We start from the raw sequence: 25015 nt of genomic DNA, 5'->3' as shown, positions 1-25015 counted from the left end.
GCATGGGCATAGTGCCTGTAATCTCAGCACTTTCAGAAGCCAAAGAGGGAGGACTGCTTGAGGCCAGGAGTTCAAGACCAGCCTGGGCAACATAGGGAGACTCTATCTCTACAAAATATTTTTTTAAATTTAAAAATTAACAATGCATGGCGGTATGCACCTGTAGACCTACCTACTAGGGAGGCTAAGGCAGAAGGCTCACCTAAGCCCAGGATTTCAAGGCTGCAGTGAGCCATGATCATGCCACTGCACTCCAGCCTGAGTGACAGAGTGAGACCCTGTCTCTAAAAATAAAAATAATAAAAATTTAAAATTAAAAAAAATGACTGGGAGCATATACATAACAAAAATTAATAATTACTACTAAGTAACAATACCTTGGGTTATAAGTTTTTGTTAATCTATTTCCTAATTTTACTACAATGGATTTCCAGTGCATTAACATCATGTTTTTTTTTAAAAATGATGTTCTACTTCAAAAATAAAAATGCCCTCACTGTAAATACAGATTTCAGACTTTTTACAAAATGAAAAATTATAGAACAACCTACAAATTTAGAAGTATTTTTTTAAATTATTATTTTGCTGCTTTGGGAATATGTCATTTTTTAAACCTCCTCCCTCACATTTCATTTAAAAAGGAATTATTCATACTCATACTAACACAGATTGGGGATTTATTTTCCCCTGTCCAAAAGTGAAAATTATCTGAAATCCAACCATATACAGAGAAGATATTATGGCTATTAATTTTTTAATTCAATATAATATGATTTCTTCCTTTACGCCTTCTTAAAATGATACATTATTTAGAAAAGTAAAAAATTATCAGTAGTCACCGAGGTCGGTTAAAAATAAGTAACACTGTGTCTCTACATCACTCTCTCCAGCTATGCCTCCATGGCAGCCAACGATTTTTATCACGTATCTTTTACAGCAAGGCAACAGTTTCCATGGAAACCACAGGGCAAATATCCATTACTGCTGCCAAGGACTTTTATGAGCACACATAAGCTGAGATAACCGCTTAGTCTCTTTTATTAATATTTTTAAACGGTTAGCTACTCTGATTCTGGTTTTGTTGTGTTTGTTGTCTCTATGAACAGATCTAGAGATGAGTGAAAAATCAAGTAATTTTTGTACCCCTTTAGCAACAAATGAACTCTCAAAATCAGGGGAGCAGGAGAGAAAAGACCCAGAAAGTCACTGAGCCAGCATACATGCCAGACAATGTCATCCCATTTGCCCTTACAACAGGACAAATCAGAACAGAAATCAGTGACGCACTTAAATACAAAAGATGAAATTCTCTTCCACTAGCACAGCAAAGCACGTAGATTTATTGGGCCAAGATGCTGATTAATCATGGAAAAAAAAGATAATCAATAAATCATAAAACTAAAAACTAAAAACGTAGTCACATACCTCTCTCAACATATTGTTCTCTTTTTCCTTCTGCTCCAAAAGGCTTTCTAGGTGATGAACGTGCATCTCTGCCTCTGCCAGTCGTCTTGTTCTCTCATGGTCTTCCTCGGTAGCCTTGGCAGAAAGTCCTTTGCTCTGCAACATTTCCAGAAGCTTCTTAATGGATTCATCCCGAGCATTTAGGGTCTGCTTTTGAGTCTCAATACGCAGCTCCATTTCCTCCAATGTCTTTCGAAGAAGAAACAGCTCTTTGGCCTGCCGCTCATGCTCAGCATGAAGCCTCTGAAAGTTCTCCTCTGTCAGCTCTGCTACACAAGGTTCGCCAGTCCTACTGCTACTATCTTGCTGAAACAGCTGATTCAGGTCCCTCTGGATCCGCAATTCATCCTGGAGAGCCTGGATCGTCATCTGCATGTGCTAGAACCAAGACAAAAAGAAAACCCCAAATCAGCTTTCCTCCTCAAGTAGCAAATCAGAGCAGCCTGCAGGAATCAAAAATAGCTACAAGAAATCTGCATCTAGCAAATTAGGATTCACCTTATTCTGTTTCACAGGTCCTTAAACAATAATTGAGATAATATGGAAAATGTCAGTAATTTAACTTCAGTTTATTCCCAACAGGAAGCGAAATAAGTATGGCACTCCTCACTTTGCATAAACTATAATGAAGACACTGTTCAAAATTAATAGAAGGTATTACACAGAAACTAAAGTTGAGGGAAAGTGGGAAATGGGAAATCTACAGGAATATGAATACATTCATTCAAAAAATTTCATCAAAACGGCCGGGCATGGTGGCTCACGCCTGTAATCCAGCACATTGGGAGGCCGAGGTGGGCGAATCAGCTGAGGTCAGGAGTTCAAGACCAGCCTGACCAACATGATGAAACCCTGTCTCTACTAAAATACAAAAGTGAGCCGGGCATGGTGGCATACGCCTGTAATCCCAGCTACTCCTGAGACAGAAGAATCCCTTGAACCTGAGAGGTGGGGGTTACAGTGAGCCAAGATCGCACCCACTGCACTCCAGCCCAGGAAACAAGAGTGAAACTGTCTTAAAAAAAATTTTTTTTTTTTTTTCATTAAAAAATACAAAGGATGGCCAGGCGTGACGGTTCACACCTGTAATCCCAGCACTTTGGGAGGCCAAGGCAGGTGGATCACCAGGCCTGACCAAAAGCAGCCTGGCCAACATGATAAAAGCCCATCTCTACTAAAAATACAAAAATTGGCCAGGTACGGTGGCTCACGCCTATAATCCTAGCAGTTTGGGAGGCCGAGTTGGGCACATCATGAGGTCAGGAGTTCAAGACCAGCCTGGCCAACATGGTGAAACCCTGTCTCTACTAAAAATGTAAAAATTAGCCAGGTGTGGTGGCACAGACCTGTAATCCCAGCTACTCGGGAGGCTGAGGCAGAAGAATTGCTTGAACTGGGAGGTGGAGTTTGCAGTGAGCCAAGATCACACCACTGCACTCCAGCCTGGGTGACAGAGCAAGACTCCGTGTCAAACAAACAAACAAACAAAACCAAAGGACAGCGAAACATAAAATGACTCTTAAGTATTACAAACATTAAATAATAAATATTAACACTTAACAAGTAATCTGTACATGCCAGATTGTGCCACACATTTTTTATGTTATTTCATCTTCATTATGACACACGGACGTTTTTTAATTTTATTGTAGTAAAAATCCTTAACATGACATCTACTCTCCTAACAACTTTGAAGTGTACAATACATTATTGCTGACTACAGGTACAATGTTATACGTCAGATCTCGAGAGCTTATTCACCTTAACCGAAAGTTTATACTCCTGTTGATTAGTAACTCTCCATTTCCCCCACCCCCAGCAACTACCATGACACTCTTTGATTCTGTGAATTTGACTATTTTAGATACCCAACACATGTTCTATTATTTAATTTTACAGATGAGGGCACGAGGTTAGAGAGGTTTAAGCACTTGTCCAAGATCACAGAGTAAGTCACAGAGCTGGCATTCAAAGCAATCCTTGCAGCCCACTAAATCTAGAACCAAGAAAAAAAGAAAACTTATCAGCTTTCCTCCTCTAGTAGCAAAAACAGAGCAGATTGCAGAAATCAAAACTAGTAATACCTAAAGATAATAATATAGCCAAGATTTTTTAAATTGGAATATGCAAAGCTTTTTATACAGGGGATGATAACAACATGGGTGACTATTAATGCAGATAAACTACTAAAAATGTTGGAGAGGGCACATCTTTAGCTTGTATCCCTAAAGAAGGTATATGAACCTTGAATCTGAATGGATACGTAAAGTCCAGGACAGTATACAATGAATTCCAAAAGGCTATTACATCAAAAATCTTATTTTTAGGAATGAAGAAGCAACAATAAAAGATCACTCCCTGATTCAAAGTCTAGCAGTGTACCGTACTGGCAAGAACACTAAACTGTGATGAGAAAACATGAGTGTTAGTTCTGGCTCTCACACTGACTAGTTATGACATTTTGACAGGTCACCATCTTCCTGGGTTTCAGATTCCTCATACTTTAAATGAGGGTATAAATACCTGCATTATCCATTCAAAAAAATCTCTTTTTTTTGGAAACAAGGTGCCTGCTGTGTTAGTTTGTTTTCACGCTGCTGATAAAGACATACCCAAAACTGGAAACAAAAAGAGGTTTAACTGGACTTACAGTTCCACATGGCTGAGGAAGCCTCAGAATCATGGCGGGAGGCAAAAGGCACTTCTTTTTTTTTTTTTTTTTTTTGAGGCGGAGTCTCGCTCTGTCACCCGGGCTGGAGTGCAGTGGCCGGATCTCAGCTCACTGCAAGCTCTGCCTCCAGGGTTTAGGCCATTCTCCTGCCTCAGCCTTCCGAGTAGCTGGGACTACAGGCGCCCGCCACCTCGCCCGGCTAGTTTTTGTATTTTTAGTAGAGACGGGGTTTCACCGTGTTAGCCAGGATGGTCTCGATCTCCTGACCTCGTGATCCACCCGTCTCGGCCTCCCAAAGTGCTGGGATTACAGGCTTGAGCCACCGCGCCCGGCCAAAAGGCACTTCTTACATGGCGGTGGCAAGAGAAAATAAGGAAGAAGCAAAAGCGTAACCCCCCGATAAACCCATCAGATCTCAAGAGACTCATTCACTACCATGAGAAGAGCACGGCCCCCATGGTTCAGTCACCTCCTCCTATGTCCCTCCCACAACATGTGGAAATTCTGAGAGATACAATTCCAGGTGAGATGTGAATGGAGACACAGCCAAACCGTATCACCTGCCAATGTTTTTCAGCCTTAAAAAGGAAAGAAATTCTTACACATGCTACAACACAGATGAACCTTAAAGACATTGTGCTAAGTGAAATAAGCCAATCACAAAAAGACAAACACTGTATGTATCCATTTACATGAGGTATCTAGAGTAGTCAAATTGATAAAAAGGAAATAGAAGAGTGGTTGCCAGGATGCAGGAGGGGGACAGAATGAGGAGTTACTGTTTAATGGGTATAGAGTTTCAGTCCGTCAAGATGAAAAGAGTTCTGGAGACAGATGGGACATACTGAATGCCACCAAACCGTACACTTCAAAATGGTTAAGACAGTAAATTGTATGTTATATGTATTTTACCATAATAAAAAATTGGTTGGAGAGAAGATATTTATCATAAAATTTCACTCATGGATATTTTAGGTTAGTTCTCATTTTTCACTATTGTAAGAGGCACCTTCACATATGCATCTTTACACATAAATCCACATTTTTCTTGGGAATTCTCAAAGATGGAATTGCTGGATCACGAAGTGTGCACAGTTGTAATTCCGACACATATTACAGATCATTTCTACGTGTATCTTAGTGTATCTACTTTTGGGACTCCTCTCTTCTCGTTCTTTGCCCATTTTGTTATTGAACATTTTTTCCTAATCCATGTTAAGAACTCTTCATATTAGGAAAATAATCTTTCACCTGCTATGTATGTTACAAATATTTTTCCAAGTGTGCCATTTTTCTTTTAACATTGTTTATGATGACTTTTAATAGATATCTTCTTTTTTAATACAAAGACAATGACATTTTCCTTTATCATTTCCAGTTGGGGTATTATGCTTTTAGCAAGTAGTGAACTTTCAATTACAGTAGTCTTTAAACACTTGAAAAGCACTGCTATTTCTTTCGTAGAATAAACTCACCAAAAAAAAAAAAAAAAAAAATCAGGAGGTTAAATTTATGAACATAAATTTAAAAATGCATTTCACTCCCAGCATCATCTTTTAATGATTAACAGTTGCTGGAGTTCAAAAGACCCTCAATAAAAAGATGTATCAAAATGCTAATTCTCTGAAAGCCTAGTTTCTTTCCCTTGGAAGTCAACAAAATATCCTGACACTCCTGAGTGAATATATCCCAAAGGGAAATACCAGAAGTTAAATTCAACAGGGAAGCTGATTTCTAGGTATGACTGTTCCTCCTTTTTGGAACATTCATCATCAATTCATTCAAGTTAGGAGAAATATACGTTGTCTATAGCTAATAGTTTCACATATGCTTTGGCACATATGGCTAAATGTAGCATGGCAATTACTATTTTGGTAAAGAAAGAAAACGTTAACTTCTAGGGTGTCTGGTTCTTCAGCTCTGCTTGCACCCATTTTACTAGAGTATAAAAATACAACAATGCTGAGTGGTAGCCTAGAAGTCCATACAGCAGTTTTCTCCACTAAAATATAAACCAACATTTCCTCTTTTGGCTACAATCAGGCTAGCTTTATTTTATAAAAATTCCTGCCAACTCCTTAGAAGAAGAAGGAAAAAAGCAGACTACAAGCAAGGCTACTGTTTCTCCAGCATATTCATACAGAAAATAAAATGGGCATATTCACACATCACAGCCATCTATAATGATCAACCAAAAACAGACACACTGAGTTTAAGGAAAGATCTAGTTGTAAGATAATACTAGAATGTCTGTTTGGGAAGTCTGGTCCCGACACACTGCAAAATGATCTCACACTCCAAATTTTACAGCAACACCCACTAGCCGTCTTCTCACTCACACTCAGCTTGATTTTGAAAGGCTGGGAAAGTATTTGCCTAAAATTTACTCCAGGGACTGTACTATTATCACATCAAGCTATATCTCAATGAAATGGCAGGATATTGTGAACAATAATGAAAAGTCTTAACTCTCTTGACAGGGCCTATGGTTTTTATTACAATAATATATCTGCAAAAAACAATGACAGATCACAACTACTATTCATATATTTTAGATAAATATCAGAAGCTCTTCTGAGGCAGAACTTCCAACAAATAAACTCACTAGTTTCTTAGAACAAGAGTACACTTTGATCCCGTTTATTCTCATTCCTAAAATAACAGAACTATGTCGTCTAGAGACATTTTTAGAGAAAAAAAAATGTGGATACGTGAAATGGTCATGATTACAAGCAAAACATATCCCAGAGAACTCAGTACACTGTTTATCAAGATCAGAGTCAGAGAAAACACCAGCACTGTACCTTTTCATAAATGTTAAATTAAGAACTTTTTTCCTGAAACATATAAATCCATGTATTAAATAAACTTTATTAATGTAACATGCAGAAGAGTTTTAAATAATTCTTAAGTCAACCAAGTCAAGCTTCTCATTTAGTTAGGCTATCTGATGTCCTCATCTGTGCTGCCCAGGGCTGTGTGCTTATCCACAGAATAGTACTTATCAGACTGATCTGCAATTTAATTCTTGGTATTTATCACCAATGAACTTTCTAGGACTTAGGACTGTCATCTTCTTACCCTGGGCACAGCACACTACCTGACTACTGTAAGTCCTCAATAAATTTCTGATGAAAAACTGACAAAAATTAAATGTTGAGACATTATGTTGAAAGTAAATGGCTACTGTATATTAGCTGCATTTCAAATATCTGGGAAGTTATACCTATTCCTTAAAAAAAAAATGCAGTGAATTACTCTTATTCTAAAAAAATCACCACACTTGTAATCCTAGCACTTTGGGAGGCCGAGGCAGGTGGATCACAAGGTCAGGAGTTCAAGATCAGCCTGACCACCATGGTAAAACCCCGTTTCTACCAAAAATACAAGAATTAGCCAGGCATGGTGGTGCACACCTGTAATCCCAGCTACTCAGGAGGCTGAGGCAGGAGAATCGCTAGAACCCGGGAGGCGGAGACTGCAGTGAGCTGAGATCACGCCATTGCACTCCAGCCTGGGCAACAGAGAGAGACTCCATCTCCAAAAAAGAAAAGAAAAAGAAAAAAAAAATCAGTTCTACACCAACCAATACAAATAATTCTTAAATCCAAGCTGGCCGAAATACAAACCACAGTCCTAATAAATATGTTAATAATATGCTCTAGGTTTATTCAATATTTGACCTGAAGCAAAAAGAAGCATTTTCAGATAATTAACAGTCAACAAGGATCTTTCACAGTTGTAGTACTACACAAAGCACAGCAAAAGTACAGGATAAAGTTCTTATCCAAAAATAAAGCTCACAAGTAGGTAAAACCTAAGAGTTATAATCTATTACAAATTTTAAATTAACAACAATAGTCAAGAAAGACAAAAGGAATACAGATAAAGCACTTATTTTACATGCAATATATTCAAATGAAGCTTAGAACCTATAAGATCACTATGAACTAAACTCATAAAACTTTAATATATCTCTATGAAAACAAAGTACAGTTGAGCCTTGTACCACACAGGTTTGAACTTGAAGGGTCTGCTGACACATGGATTTTCTTCTGCCTCTGTCATCCCTGAGACAGCAAATATCAACCCCTTTTCTTCTTCCTCTTCCTCAGCCTACTCAACACACAAATGATGAGGATGAAGATCTTCGTGATGGTCTACTTCTACTTAATGAATAGTAAATGTATTTTCTCTTGCTTGCGATTTTCTTTTTTTTCTTTTCCCCCGAGACGGTGTCTCGCTCTTGTCGCACAGGCTAGAGTGCAATGGCATGATCTCGGCTCACTACAACCTCTGCCTCCCAGGTTCAAGCGATTCTCCTGCCTCTGCCTCCCGAGTAGCTGGGATTACAGATGCATGCCACCACGCCTGGCTAATGTTTGTATTTTTAGTAGAGATGGGGTTTCACCATATTGGCCAGGATGCTCTTAATCTCTTGACCATGTGATCTGCCTGTCTTGGCCTCCCAAAGAGCTGGAATTACAGGCATGAGGCACCACACCCAGACAATTTTCTTAATAACATTTTCTTTTCTCTAGCTTGCTTTACTGTAAGAATGCAGTATATACATAAAATACACGTTAACATATAACATACAAAATAAGTGTTAATCAACTATGTCATCAGGCCGCTGGTCAACAGTAGGCTATTAACAGTTAAATTTGGGGGGAGTCAAAACTTATATACAGATATAATCCCCTGTTTGTACAAACGTCAACTGAATTCTCATTACCATCATTTTAAAAGAAGAAACTAATTTAATGAGTCTGAACCACAGAGAATGAGACAGGGGAAGAGCCTCCAAGGTAATTTACTCCTCCTTATTGTTAGTTCAGTATTCTTTGAGTTAATGACAGAGATTTATTTTCTGTACAGCAAAGCACACTTAAGGCCCTCAAATATTAAACCAAATCAAAGTTTTCAGACTAATCTAAACACAAGCAGGAGACTCACCAAAATGCAAAAAAGACCCACACTAGAACTCAAATGGATGAATTAAATTGTTTAACATTCTCACCCATTATCTGGAGCTTACTAACCAAAGTTATTCTCCTCTAAAAAAAATGTCAGAGTCAAGAAAATGAACAAGCAATTACACTAGAATTCTAACAACTACTCACTGCCTCTGAATCCAGGAAAAATAAGATAATCTATCTTTTTGCTCTGCGAATGCTGTACATAAATCTAAGTAGCAAGATAATTGCTGGGGAACATCAAAATTTGGACAACAGGTTTATTTCAGCAATAGACATAATCCATCTTTATGCCACCACAACCCAGAACAGAAGTTAAAGAATAAATGAAAATCTGATCGGGTGCAGTGGCTCATGCCTGTAATCCCAGCATTTGGGGAGGCCGAACTGGGATCACTTGGGGTGGGGGAGTTTAAGACCAGTCTGACCAACATGGTGAAACTTCATCTCTAAAACTATAAAACATAGCTGGACATGGTGGCGGGTGCCTATAATCCCAGCAATTTGGGAAGCCGAGGCAGGAAAATCACTTGCACCCTAGAGTTGAAGGATGCCAAATCATGCCACTGCACTCCAGCCTGGGTGACAGAGCAAAGCTCTGTCTCGGGGGGGGGGGGGGAGAACAAATGAAAATGGGGAAGTCCTACTGTCATAAACGCATTCTATATACACCACATAATAACGTTTCAGTCAATGAGAGACTGCATGTATCATAGTGGTCCCATAACATTACAATGAAGCTAAAAAAATTCCTATCACAGGCCAGGAACGGTGGCTCACAACCTGTAATCCCAGCACTTTGGGATTACAGAGGCAGAGGCGGGTGGATCACAAGGTCAAGAGATCAAGACCATTCTGGCCAACATGGTGAAAGCCCGTCTCTACTAAAAATGCAAAAATTAGTTGGGTGTAGTGGTGTGTGCCTGTAATCCCAGCTACTCAGGAGGCTAAGGCAGGAGAATCGCTTACCCCGGAGGTGGACGTTGCAGTGAGCGGATATCATGCCACTGCACTCCAGCCTAGAGACACAGCAAGACTCCGCCTCGGGTCGGGGGGTGGGAAATTCCTATCACACTGTCATACCCATCATACTGTTGTAACACATACATTACCCATGTGTTTGCAATAATGTTAGTGTAAATAAACCTACTGCATTGCCGGTCATATAAAAGTGTGGTACATACAATTATATACAGTACATAATACTTGATAATGATAATAAATGACTATGTTACGGGTTTTTGTTGTTAGCTGTTTTTATTTCCAAGTCCTTTCTGTTCTGAGACAGTCTCTCAGTCTGTCGCCCAGGCTGGAAAGCTGTGATGTGATCTCAGCTCACTGCAACCTCCTCCTTCAGGGTTCACGTCATTCTCGTGTCTCAGCCTCCCAAGTGGCTGGGATTACAGGTGTACGCCACCACCCCCTATTTTTTGTGTTTTTAGTAGAGGTGGAGTTTTGCCATGCTGGCCAGGCTGGTCTCAAACTCCTGACCTCAGGTTATCTGCCCACCTCAGTGCTGGATTCAGGCATGAGCTACCTCATCTCTCAGACAGTAGCATTTTATTGTTCTTATATTTTATGTATATTTTCCTCACACTGCTGAAAAAAAAATTTTTTTTTTTTTTTTGAGACAGAGTCTTGCTCTGTCACCAGGCTGGAGTGCAGTGGTGTGGTCTCGGCTCACTGCAACCTCCGCCTTCGGGGTTCAAGCAATTCTCCTGCCTCAGCCTCCCAAGTAGCTGGGACTACAGGCACGCAGCCACCATGCCTGGCTAATTTTTGTATTTTTAGTAGAGACGGGGTTTCACCATATTGGCCAGGATGGTCTCGATCTCTTGACCTCATGATCCACCCACCTCGGCCTCCCAAAGTGCTGGGATTACAGGCATGAGCCACCGCGCCTGGCCTGAAAATTTATTTTTAAAGTATTTATTGGCTGGACACAGAGGCTCACGCCTGTAATCCCAGCACTTTGGGAGGTCGAGGCACGCGGATTATGTGAGGTCAGGAGTTAGAGATCAGCATAGCCAAAATGGTAAAACCCCATCTCTACCAAAAATGCAAAAATTAGCCGGGCATGGTGGTGCATGCCTGTAACCCCAGCTACTAGGGAAGCTGAGGCACAAGAACTGCTTGCATCCAGAAAGCAGAGGTGGCAGTGAGCCGAGACTGCACCACTGCACTCCAGCCTGGGTGACAGAGTGAGACTGTCTCAAAAACAAAAGTAAAAATTAAAAAAACAAACAAAAAAAACACACACACACAGAAAGGACCTAGAAATAAAAACAACGAACAACAAAAATGATAAAACTTGCATAGAGAAGACCATAAATTCTAGGAAGCAAAACACCGCAGTATAAATATAAACATTTGTACAAAAACCCTTAATATTTTCCATGACAATCATCAAATAAGATGTGTCTGAGACTCTTTTGTATATGTGTTTGTAAAGATATTAAGTATATAAAAGAGCTCCTCAAGAAAATCAATGAGGAAAATTTTTGAGAAATTAATGCAGAGAAAGGCAATCAATGTAGGTTTGCCTAACAAGATTACTTCATGTTTCCATATTTAAAAGGAAAATAAATTTGCTTTTCCTTCATAAATTTTCCTTCATATTTAAAAGGAAAATAAATTTGTTTTCCTGGTTATCTACCAATTCTATCACACAAACCCCAATAAATACATTTGTTACCATTATTTCCAGACAGACATTTAATTCCTGCATCCATACTGCAGAGCTTTTACACACCAAGTTATATTTGCAATTCAAATGCTTAGGTCTATGATCACAAAAGCTTTCACATCACTTTAGCTGACTTTATACTTTTTTTGTTTTGTTTTCTTTGAGACTCGCACTGCTGCCCAGGCTGGAGTGTAGTGGCATGATCTCGGCTCATTGCACCTCTGCCTCCCAGGTTCAAGCGATTCTCATACCTCAGTCTCATGAGTAGCTGGGATAACAGGTGCTCGCCACCAAACCCAGCTAGTTTTTGTATTTTTAGTAGAGACGGGGTTTTCGCCATGTTGGTCAGGCTGGTCTCAAACTCCCGACCTCAGGTGATCTGCCAGCCTCGGCCTCCCAAAGTGCTGGGATTACAGGTATGAACCATCATGACCAGCTTCAGACTTTATACTTCAAGGGAAAGATATTTGGATGGCTATGTTAGGAAGTACTAATGATAAAATTTTAAATTCACAAATCAGACTTCAAAATTTTTAATTTCTGCTCATCAAAAGAGACCATTATATCATATGGAAAGAGTGATGAGGAAAAATTTTAAAAGGAAAGAGACCACTATAAAAATAAAATTGGCATGCCACATATAACTGTTAAAGGACTTGTATCCAGAATATATAAACTACTTCTACAACTCAAAAAAAAATTTTTTTAAGTGGTTTTTAGATACTTCAAAAAGAAAAATACATTCCTGGGGAAGATGAACATTCTTCTAAGGACAATAAGCAATTGAACTAACTAACCAATACGTAAATGAAAAAGTGACTAGCATCTTTAGTAACTGGGGAAATGCAAATCAAAACCACAATAAGATACCACTACACGCCCACTAGAATGGCTAAAATTTAGACAACTAACAATACCAAATGTTGGCAAGAATGGGAAGCAGTCAGAACCATCACTGAAAATTGGTCTGGTAGTTTCTCATAAAGGTAAGTATGCACCTACCCTAGGACCCAGGAATTCCACCCTTAGGTATTACCCCAAGAGAAATGAAAACATGTACCAATAAACACCACCATCTAAAAATGTTTACAGGCCGGGCGCGGTGGCTCAAACCTGTAATCCCAGCACTTTGGGAGGCCGAGGCGGGCGGATCATGAGGTCAGGAGATCGAGACCATCCTGGCTAACACAGTGAAACCCCGTCTCTACTAAAAATACAAAAAACTAGCCGGGTGAGGTGGCGGGCGCCTGTAGTCCCAGCTACTCGGGAGGCTGAGGCAGGAGAATGGCGTGAACCCGGGAGGCGGAGCTTGCTGTGAGCTGAGATCCGGCCACTGCACCCCAGCCTGGGCGGCAGAAAAAAAAAAAAAAAAATGTTTACAGTGGTTTTATCGATAAAAGCCAAAAACTGGAAACAACACAAATGCCCATCAACAGAAGATTGGATAAACTGATGGTACCACATTCATACAAGGGAGTATTAGTATATAAAAGGATAACTAGGGATACATGCAACAACATGGATAAATGTAAAAAAAAAACATGCGGAGCAAAAAAAGCCGGACACAACAGGGTACAGACTGTATGATTCCATTTAAATGAAGTTCTAGAACATGTAAAATTAAAGTGAAAGGAAGCAGAACACTGCCTGTGCTGGGCGGCAGGGATGATACTAACTGGGAAGAGATGCAAGGGAACTTTGTGGGATGATGGAAATGTTCTGTATCTCGACAGAATTGTGGGTCACATCTGTGTTGGCATTTGTCAAAACTCATGGAAACAAGATACTGAAGGTATGTGCATTTCACTGTATGGAAACTATATCTCAACCAAAATATGTTTTGAAAAGAAGCAAAAGGTGTAAGGTTTAAAAAGGGAAAATAAATAAATATTCGGCCGGGCGCGGTGGCCCACGCCTGTAATCCCAGCACTTTGGGAGGCCGAGACAGGCAGATCACGAGGTCAGGAGATCGAGACCATCCTGGCTAACACGGTGAAACCCCGTCTCTACTAAAAAAATACAAAAAACTAGCCAGGCGAGGTGGCGGGTGCCTGTAGTCCCAGCTACTCGGGAGACTGAGGCAGAAGAATGGCGTAAACCCGGGAGGCGGAGCTTGCAGTGAGCTGAGATCCAGCCACTGCACTCCAGCCTGGACCACAAAGCCAGACTCTGTCTCAAAAAAAAAATAAAAAATAAAAATAAATAAATAAATATTCAAGAGAATCTCTTAACAAGTAGAAATGACTTGGATTAGAATAAAGAAGAGTAGACCAGGCACAGTGGCTCACACTTTGAGAAGCCAAGGAGCAAGGACTGCTTGAGCCCAGGAGTTCAAGACCAGCCTGGGCAACATAGATACTGTCTCTACAAAAAAATTTTAAAAATTAGCTGGGCACAGTGGCATGCATCTACAGTCCCAGATACTCAAGACGTTCCCCTGAGCCCAGGAATATGATGCTGCAGTGAACCATGATCATGCCACTAAACTCTAGCCTGGGCGACAGAGTGAGACCCTGTCTCAAAAAAAAAAAAAAAAGAAAAAGAAAAAAGGGATGATAATTTTAATAATTTTAAAGAACTCTTCCAGTTCTAACATGCTTTGTGGCATACTCTTATTGCCTAACTCAATGTAACCTTACATTCTTAAGGTAAAACAGAAGGTTTAAAAGCAGAGGTTTGAGGTTATAAAGTCACATTCAAACATAAACAACAAAGTAAGAAAACCGCCACCAATAATTTGCCTTATTTGCTTCAGAGCTCTCTCTCTATTATTTAAAAATTCACATAAATGATGTTATTTGCACTTTTGATGTTATTTGCCGTTATCTCTGCAACTTCCTTTTGTTACTTAACATGATAAGCTTGAGATTTATCCATATGGATACAAGTAACTCTACTTCATTCATTTTATGAAGTGTATAATGTGGGTCCACAATTCTTTATCCAAAAATCTAAAATCCAAAAAGCTCTTAAGTTTTCCCATAACTTTTTTTAAAAATGTAATTAACCCAAACAGTATGAAGCCATTTAAAATCTATTTATCCCACTTTATATGAATATTCATAAATTTTGCTACAGAAAAATTGTATGTTTGATTATGAGGTGTTTCCCAAATTCCAGTGGGAGTGTTATACAATAAATGGTATACATACTGAATTACCTTTAATGCTTAAAAACTTCTAATTTCCAAACTGTATCTGCCCTAAGTATTCTGGAGAAAAGGATTGTTTACTTGAATTCCACTACATGAATAATATCAATTTGTCCATTCACTTACTGAGGAACACTTAAGTATTTTCGTACTTATTCACTATTATAATAAATACACCACCTCCATCTATCTGGATCCCATCTAGATCACTATTATAATAAATTACACCTCCATTTATCTAGATCCTTGAGCACATGAGTAAAAGTTTCTCTCAAGAAGACAGAAATCGAACCACTAGGTAGCAGAGTGTGCCTCCAACTTTACCAGTCATTTAAACTTGCTACTTTTCCATTTTACATACAGCTAAGTACATCATGCAGATGATAAAAGGAGTCAGATATCCAGCCTGGAATGTTTCTATCTAAGGAACTTTTATATCATCATATAGCACTAACTTTTGGTATAAATGATCAAATTGCTATTTCATTAAAAAAAAAAAACCCACAAATGATTGTGCATTCAAGTCCCTCAATAAGGAATAAAGGCAAAGCATGTTCAAAGAAAGCTGTGAATTACAAAGCTGCCTTAGCAGAACCCTCACTTCATTCTGAGACAGGAGAAATATTTTTAAAATTGTATCTATGGAATATTAAATAAATTTACCTCTCAATATAAGACCTTATGTTTCTCCATTTAAACAAAGAACCATTTGCCAAAAAAGAAATAACCCTTCGTGTCTTAATGTGCTACTTACTGCCATTTTCAAGACAGTTTAGCTTACTTAAGAAGGTATACATTAAGATGCCATCTTCACGCTCTACGTATGCAGAGACTATGCAATGCTCCAATGAGAACACAGTGTAAGAAGGTGAAAGTTCCCTGTTGTGAAAAAAATTAGTCTGCTAATTGGATCATTCTCAGACAAAAGAACCAAATTGATAAGCAATCAGGCATAAGAGGAGAAATCAATAAATTTACCATGCTGGTATATTTTGAGGTTTTGTTCACTCAAAAAACAAAATTATTAATAAAATCAGAGCTTCAAGGGTATGAAATGGAATTAATTTTCATTTTCTTCAAGGGCTTTTAACATCATTTTACTATTAGAGGGATAAAAATTATTCCCACAAAAAAAAATGCTAAGCATTAGTAAAGAATCAGGTATCCCTGTGTGACTACTATTTTTTTAAATTCCTAAATTGAAAAGTAATTATTTCTGTATGTAATAAATAAGAAAGGGCCAGAAGAGCCGGGCGCGGTGGCTCAAGCCTGTAATCCCAGCACTTTGGGAGGCCGAGACGGGCGGATCACGAGGTCAGGAGATCGAGACCATCCTGGCTAACACTGTGAAACCCCATCTCTACTAAAAAAAAAAAAAACAAAAAAAACTAGCCGGGCGAGGTGGCGGGCGCCTGTAATCCCAGCTACTCCGGAGGCTGAGGCAGGAGAATGGCGTAAACCCGGGAGGCAGAGCTTGTAGTGAGCTGAGATCCGGCCACTGCACTCCAGCCCCGGGACAGAGCGAGACTCCGTCTCAAAAAAAAAAAAAAAAAAAGAAAGGGCCAGAAGAGAAACTTCATTGTTGTGTCTTTTAAGCCTTCAGGTTCCTTATCTCCAAGATAATTTCATAATTTTGGCACCTTAGTGAACAAGTACAGTATTTGGCATTTTGTAGGCATTCTCAGGGAAAGATGAAAAACTTGAACATCTCTCTCCAAAACTTGAGAGTCTTAATTAAGATTTCATCATCGCCAGGCGCAGTGGCTCACGCCTGTAATCCCAGCACTTTGGGAGGCTGAGGCAGACAGCACACGAAGTCGGGAGTTCAGCACCAGCCTGACCAACATGGTGAAACCCCGTCTCTACTAAAACTACAAAAATTAGCCAGGCGTGGTGGTGTGCGCCTGTAATCCCAGCTACTCAGGAGGCTGAGACAGCAGAATCATTGAACCTGGGAAGTGGAGGCTGCAGTGAGCTGAGACTGCGCCACTGCACTCCAGCCTAGGTGACAGAAACTCCATCTCAAAAAAAAAAAAAAAAAAAGATCTCATCATCTCTTCAAAAACTTAAACATCTCTCTCCATCTATGTTCCTTCCCACCTTGCTGCTTCGTCTTTTCAACTATAATCTCTCTCAAAGAAGGAAAGAGAGAGGAAACAGAAAAGATTGGGAATAATTTCTCTCCTCGTTTCACCTAATACCATAAAATAACATCTTTCCGTGAGAATCCCTACAAAATGCCAAGTACTGTTGTACACTAAGGTGCCAAAATTTTGATCTCAAAAATCTCTATAAAATTATCTTGGAGACAAGGAACCTGAAGGATGAAAAGACACAACAATCAAGTTTCTCTTCTGGTCCTTTCTTATTTATTGCATACAAAAATAATTACTTTTCACTTTAGGAATTACAAAAAAATTAAGTAGCCACACAGGGATATCCGATTCTTCACTGATGCTTAGCATTTTTTTAATTCAAATATATGAGCTGGGATAGATGCTTATGTATTTCTTTATTCTGACAAATTCCTGTGTGTGAGTGTGTGGATCTATGTGTGTGTGTGTGCGTGTGCATGTGTGTTTAATAGAGACAGAGGGGTTTCGCTTTACTGCCCAGGTTGATCTCAAATTCCTGAGCTCAAGCAATCCTCCCACCTCAGCCTCTCCTGAGTAGTTGGGACTGCAGGCACACATGCCACCATGCACAGCTTTTTCTGACGGTTTTTAACACATTTTTTGGTCCCCATATTACAGGGGTAATTGACATTTCAAATAAAGCTACTTGTTTAACCTTAAGGTGTCTATACAAAAACAAGAAAACTTAAATGAAATGTTCACACAAGAATATTAAATAACTTTAGTGAACCTAAAATTTTCACACCAGAAAGAAAGGAAGTACTCAAAGAATAACAGGAACATGTCTAACAGACACAGGAGTGAGCCTGAATGGGCTCCCACTGGCCAACTCTAGGACAGATTGAGCATCAAATTCAATAATGGTGGTTATATACAAACTACTGAGAAAACCAGGGATCTACAAATCCATACAGATATGACATAAATAAATTGAACAGTTGATGAAGAATGAAATATGTATATAGTTTCAAGGTACCGCCTCACAAAACAAGTATTAATTACAAAAGGAGAGTAACTGCCCAGTGGAGAAGCTGGAAAGGGATTATCACCTTGCTCAAGTAATCAAAGTGATCATCTTCAGTAACAAGACAGCCTGACAATCATATGCCATCTGCCACGGTACAATGACAAGAACAGAGCGTCACTTCTGTGATATTCTTTTCAGCAATATACAACCTGAGCATATAATGAAGAAACACAGGACAACCCAAATAGAAGTCTATTCTGTAAAATTACTAGTCTGTAATCCTTGAAGGTATCCAGCTTATGAAGCCAAAAACAGACATAAACTGTCTCAGATTGAAGGAGATGAAAGAGACATGTAACCTGTGATTCTAAACTCAATCTTTTTTATTTACAAAGATTGTTTTTGTTTATTAGAACAACAAATGAAATGTGAATGTAAAGGTAATTTCCTGAATGTGATGGCTATGCCAAAGGTCCCTTTTTGTGGGAAACACACACTGTATAAAGGGAGAGGTATAATGACATATACGTTGGCGATTTATCCTCAAATGGTTACAGAGGCAAAAAAGTTATTTTTACTGTATTTGCAATTTTTCTCTAAATTTGAGATTGTTTCAATTTTTAATTACTCAAAAAATATGATGGGAAAAAATCCATTCGCAGTAGGAAAAAAATTTTACAAATGACATAGCAGTAGCCTTGACAAGAAATGTACAACACTTAAATGAAGAAAACCACAACACTTTGCTGGAACATGTAAATAAACTTTTAATCAATTAAAAAAATAATAGTAAGCCATACTTTATTTTTATTTTTTTGACACAGGGTCTCACTCTGTCACCCAGGCTCAAGTGCAGTGACGCAGTCCTGGCTCACTGCACCCTCGACCTCCAGAGCTCGAGTGATCCTCCCACCTCGGCCTCCACCACAGCTGAGACCACAAGTGTATGCCACAAAACTTGGCTAACTTTTTATTTTTATTTTTTTTACAGATGAGGTTTCACCATGTTGCCCAGGCAGGTCATGAAGTCCTCGGCTCAAGCAATCCACCCACCTCAGCTTCCCAAGGTGCTGGGATTAGAGACATAAGCCACCATATGCCATACTTGAAAAATAATTTGTAGGTTTAACACAACCCTGATTGTGGTTGACTGAGAAAAAGAACAGTTCTGAAGTTCATTTTTAATTTATTCAGGGATCCAAAATATATTTATTGAGTATTTATTATGTGTCACGTACAAGGGATACAGCAGTAAGCAAGAAAAATAAGATCTGGTATTACCCTCATGGAACTGAAATTCCAATGAAAAAGAAAGTAGACAAACTGTCAAGAATGTTATTTACAAATTGTGATAAATGATATTGAAGAGATAGGATAATAGGGCAGATTGGGTACAGGATTTCCTACTTTAGATAGGGTTGGGTTCAGGAGGGCCCTGTGAAGAAACAGCATCTGAGCTGAGCCCTGAGGCAGGTGGGTTATAAAAAGAGTTGGGTAAGAGTATCTGGCAGCACCTAAGAATAAAGAGTGAGAATGGCAAAAATATAGATATGGGAGGGAAATTTTTTCAATGCCCAACCGGCCATTAATACAAAATTATTAGCCTGTAATAATTAAATCAATCTAGTACTAGAAAAAAGGATAACAAACAGAAAAGTAGATCTTATAATATATAAGCACTTAACAACAACAACAAAAAATGCCACAAACCAAAAGGAAAGGGACCGATCTTTTTTTTTTTTTTTGAGGCAGAGTCTCGCTCTGTGGCCCAGGCTGGAGTGCAGTCGTGAGATCTCAGCTCACTGCAAGCTCCGCCTCCCGGGTTCACGCCATTCTCCTGCCTCAGCCTCCCGAGTAGCTGGGACTACAGGCACCGCCACCGCGCCCAGCTAATTTTTTGTATTTTTTAGTAGAGACGGGGTTTCACCATGTTAGCCAGGATGGTCTCGATCTCCTGACCTCGTGATCCGCCCGTCTCGGCCTCCCAAAGTGCTGGGATTACAGGCTTGAGCCACCGCGCCCGGCTAGGGACCGATCTTTACCACACAATGTGTAGAAGGATCTTCAGTTATTAGGAAAACATCAAAATAAGTTTGTCTCCTCACACAAAAATACAAAATAAACTCTTAAGGGAAGATTAAAGAACTAAGAGTAAAATGTAAATTAATTAGAAAATAAAAAACATATATACACATTTAATGATATTCATTCAGATAAAGAAGGCCTTTCCAAGAAAAAAAGAAACGTAAGGAATTGCAAAAAAAAAAAAAAAAGAAGTGTGGTACATTTTACTGCTTACCAATATAAAATGTGTATACATCAAAAACATAAAAACTAAAGAGCAAACGACAAACACTGAAAATTATTTATAACAAATGTGAGAGAAAAAACTTTATCCTCACTATATAGAGCCCATATAAATTAAATATTAAGCTCTTCCCTTCCTCCAAGAAAAATTAACAAAAAAATACACAATTCACAGATAATACCCAAATAGCCAGTAAACACATGAAAAATGTAAACAAAAAAATGCAAATTAAAACAAAATAATACTTTTTAACCTATAAAACAGGCAAGTTGTTTTTTCAGGGTAAAGATAACATTAAGATGTAAAGTGAGACAGGCATTCTTACAGACCGCTAGTGAGATAGTCTAATCTTTATGGAAAACAATTTGTCAGTAGGTATATCCAGAACAGCCTTTCTAAACCAGTACTGTATTCTGCTAAAGAATTAAGCCCTACATAAAATAATTTCATGACTCTTTTCTCAATTCTCTCAAGGACAATTCAAGCCAGCATAGTTCGAGATGCATAGGAAATACGTTAATTTTACTACACAGGGTAGATACCTCAGGGCATTAGAGCTTAATTTCCTCAAGGACCGAATTGAGAAGGGCTGATCACAAGCTATTTTAGAAAGATGTATTCTTTAAGAATATTATAATACACCTCTTTCATTTTTTAAGCACAACTGTGTCATCAAGAAGTAGAGACTGTATTTTAGCAATGTTGCTTTTCTCTCCAAACACAAGGTAGATAATATAATAATCTGTGGACTAATTTTTGTAACTTTTTTTCATTACAAAGTAATGAATACCACCTTAAACACTTTAAGAATGTATAATGTATACGGGGGGAAAAATGGACTCTCCCGTAATTCCTTTGATCATCTTTGACAAATAGATTCAATTATTTAGCAATCTACCTTAGGAAAAAAATCAGAAAATGTGAAAATGTATTAACAAAGATAGCTATAACAGTATTATAATAAAAAAAGGAATATCCTAAATATGCAACAATAAAAGAACGGCTAAAAACATGACATCATTTCATATAGTCATTTAAAATAACCTCCCTGAAGAATATTTAGTAACTGGGGCAGATGCTCTAAATTTTTTTTTTTTGTTTTGTTTTTTGAGACGGAGTCTCGCTCTGTCACCCAGGCTGGAGTGCAGTGGCCGGATCTCAGCTCACTGCAAGCTCCGCCTCCCGGGTTTACACCATTCTCCTGCCTCAGCCTCCCGAGTAGCTGGGAGTACAGGCACCAGCCACCTCGCCCGGCTAGCTTTTTGTATGTTTTAGTAGAGACGGGGTTTCACGGTGTTAGCCAAGATGGTCTCGAACTCCTGATCTCGTGATCCGCCCGTCTCGGCCTCCCAAAGTGCCGGGATTACAGGCTTGAGCCACCGAGCCCGGCCAACTCTAAAGTTTTTCATCAGTTTTTTAAAGTCATATAAAGAGTGTGTGGACCAGGTGTAGTGGCTAACACCTATAATCCCAGCACTCTAGGAGGTTGAGGAGGGAGGATTGCTTAAGGCTAGGAATTCGAGACCAGCCCAGGCAACAGAGTGACACCCTTTCTCTACAAAAAAAAATTTTTAAATTAGCCAGGGCTGTTGGTTCACACCTGTAATCCCAGCTACTCAGGCAGCTGAGACAGGAGGATCACTTGAGCCCAGGAGCTTGAGGCTCCGTTAGCTATGATTGTACCACTGCACTCCAGCCTGGGCAACACAGTGAGACCCTGTCTCTCTACAAGAACGAAAGAAATATGTGTGGTATGTGTACACATGCATGCATAAACCCAATTGGGTATGTCTATGACACATAGACGTATAGAAGGTTTTTTTCCTACATACCCTTTAGTATTCATTTTTTTTTTTTTTTTTTTTGAGGCGGAGTCTTGCTCTGTCGCCCGGACTGGAGTGCAGTGGCCGGATCTCAGCTCACTGCAAGCTCCGCCTCCCGGGTTTACGCCATTCTCCTGCCTCAGCCTCCCGAGTAGCTGAGACTACAGGTGCCCGCCACCTCGCCCAGCTAGTTTTTGTATTTTTAGTAGAGACGGGGTTTCACCGTGTTAGCCAGGATGGTCTCGATCTCCTGACCTCGTGATCCGCCCGTCTCGGCCTCCCAAAGTGCTGGGATTACAGGCTTGAGCCACCGCGCCCAGCCTAGTATTCTTACACACTTTTTCTATCATGTTAAGTATTACTTTGTAATGAGGAAAAACTATTAAAGGAATAGCTCTACAAATTACTGTTATCTACTCTGCGTTTAGAGAGATGTAACATTGCTAAAAGATAACGAGTGCTTCCTGAAGATGGTACAATTGTGCTTATAAAGTAGAAGAGGGTGAACAGAATATTCTTCTTAAAGAATACAGAGATCAGGCCAGACGCAGTAGCTCACGCCTACAACTCAGTACTTTGGGAGGCTTAGGAGGAAGAACTGCTTGAGCCCAAGAGGTCAAGACCAGTCTGGGCAACATGGCGGGGCCCTGTCTCTACAAAAAAAAAAATTAAAAATTAAAAAAAATAAAAAATGGCATGGTGGCACACGCTTGTGGTCTCAGCTACTCAGGAGGCTGAGACTGGGGATCACTTGAGCTGGGATGGTCAAGGCTACAATGATCCATGATCACACCACTGCACTCTAGCCTGGATTACAGAGCAATACCGCGTCTCAAAAACAAAAAAGGCACAGATCAAGAATCAGTGCTACTCTAACAATACACTCTTCCACATACTCCAAAATCAGTTTCAAAGTTAGTCTCCAGTCAAGAAACAACGAACACTAAAACTAAGAAATCTGCCAAACCTTCAGATGTACACTCATGAGGGACATTTTAAAGCTAGAAAACAATAGCTGTCCTTGAGACCTTGGCCTGTAAGTAAAATCCACCTGCTTTTTGAAAATCCCTTACCCACCCCGTATTATCAAGGTTCTAATCAAGTTATAAGTTCACTTAAGTATTAAAGTCAGGCAGCAAATAACCTGAAATCAACACATAAAAGCTTCATTAGGCAATATGAATATACTCTTTAGAGTCCAGGGAAACTCTCATTTAAGCACTATACACAGACTTTACAGACAAAATAAGAAAGTATAAGCCAGGCACGGCGGCTCACGCCTGTAATCCCAGCACTTTGGGAGGCCAAGGCAGGCAGATCACAAGGTCAGGAGTTTGAGACCAGCCTGACCAACATGGAGAAACCCTGTCTCTACTAAAAATACAAAAATTAGCCGAGCGTGGTGGTGCCTGCCTGTAGTCCCAGCTACTCAGGAGGTTGAGGTAGGAGAATAGCTTCAACCCGAGAGGCGGGGCCTGCAGTGAGCCGACATCGCACCACGGCACTCCAACCTGGGAAACAGAGTGAGACTTTGTCTCAAGAAAAAAAAAAAAAAAGAAAAAAAAAAGGCCGGGCACGATGGCTCATGCCTGTAATCCCAGCACTTTCGGAGGCCAAGGCAGGAGGATCATGAGGTCAGGAGATGGAGACCATCCTGGCTAACACAGTGAAACCCCGTCTCTACTAAAAATACAAAAAATCAGCCAGGCGTGGTGGCGGGTGCCTGTAGTCCCAGCTACTCGGGAGGCTGAGGCAGGAGAATGGCAGGAACTCGGGAGGCGGAGGTTGCAGTGAGCCGAGATGGCGTCACTGGACTCTGCCTGGGGGAACGAGCAAGACTCCACCTCAAAAAAAAAAAAAAAATTATAAAATCCTCTTATATAATACTCTTAACAAACAAAGCACCAGTGAGTTTATGCCTATCATTCAAGAACCTTGAACTCACTGTTTGACATTTGGCAAACGACTATAATACAATCTTTGAAATCAAAATGTCAAACTGACACAACCAGCTATGGCAATTACTCTAAAAAGCAGTGGCTAGGCCAGCTGCAGTGGCTCACACATGTAATCCCAGCACTCTGGAAGGCCGAGGCGGGCGGATCACAAGGTCAGGATTTCAGGACCAGTCTGGCCAAGATGGTGAAAACCCGTCTCTACTAAAAATACAAAAATTAGCTGGACTTGGTAGTGGGCGCCTATAGTCCCTGCTACTCGGAAGGCTGAGGTAGGAGAATCACTTGAACCTGGGAGGCCAATGTTGCCGTGAGCTGAGATTGCGCCACTGCACTCCAGCCTGGACTACAGGGCGAGACTCTGTCTCAAAAAAAAAAAAAAAAAAAAGCAGTGGCTAACATGAAATACAGTAAAATTGGCAAACTACACTGGACCCACAGTTTTACTTTAAATATATTTTTTACAATATAAATTAGCTCATACATGATTACACTAAAGAGAGGACCATCATTACAACAAAGCTGTGCTGATTCATATATACCTTTTCCTGGGCAAAAGAACTACAAAGAGAGGCAGAATTACGGCCTTCAGCAGGAAAAGAAAATGCCCTCAGCTTGGCTGCTGAATAAATAGCAATCCTTTCAGCTCTATTTTGAGAAAACTAAAAAAGAGCACCTGCATCCAGGGCTCCCTTCCTACAGGGGCACACCCCGGAGCACTCATAGCCCTCTGCGCAAAACAGGCTGCACTTTCTCCTGCGCTCAGAGATCCACTTTCATCAGCATTTTCTCAGCACTGTAAGTAAGCATTTCTACTCAACTATTTCTGTGAGTTTTCAATATATATTGAAGCATTCTCTGGCTACTATGACCTGGCAT

General features: G+C 39.8%; 1 protein-coding gene across 4 annotated transcripts in view; it reads right to left on the bottom strand.

Annotated features, from left to right (window-relative positions):
* ERC1 (ELKS/RAB6-interacting/CAST family member 1) overlaps window positions 1–25015 on the bottom strand; it is a 545652-nt gene that overhangs the window by 447282 nt on the left and 73355 nt on the right. For all 4 annotated transcript variants that reach the window (XM_023182988.1, XM_023182991.1, XM_023182990.1 and 1 more), the window contains one exon: window positions 1426–1842. In XM_023182988.1, the coding sequence (XP_023038756.1) occupies window positions 1426–1842 (417 nt within the window). The remainder of the gene's footprint in view (window positions 1–1425; window positions 1843–25015) is intronic.

The sequence above is a fragment of the Piliocolobus tephrosceles genome, chromosome 10 (assembly GCF_002776525.5).
Source record: "Piliocolobus tephrosceles isolate RC106 chromosome 10, ASM277652v3, whole genome shotgun sequence".
Lineage (NCBI taxonomy): Eukaryota > Metazoa > Chordata > Mammalia > Primates > Cercopithecidae > Piliocolobus > Piliocolobus tephrosceles.
Note: the sequence above shows the minus strand (reverse complement) of the source record. Positions and strands in the feature narration are given on the sequence as shown.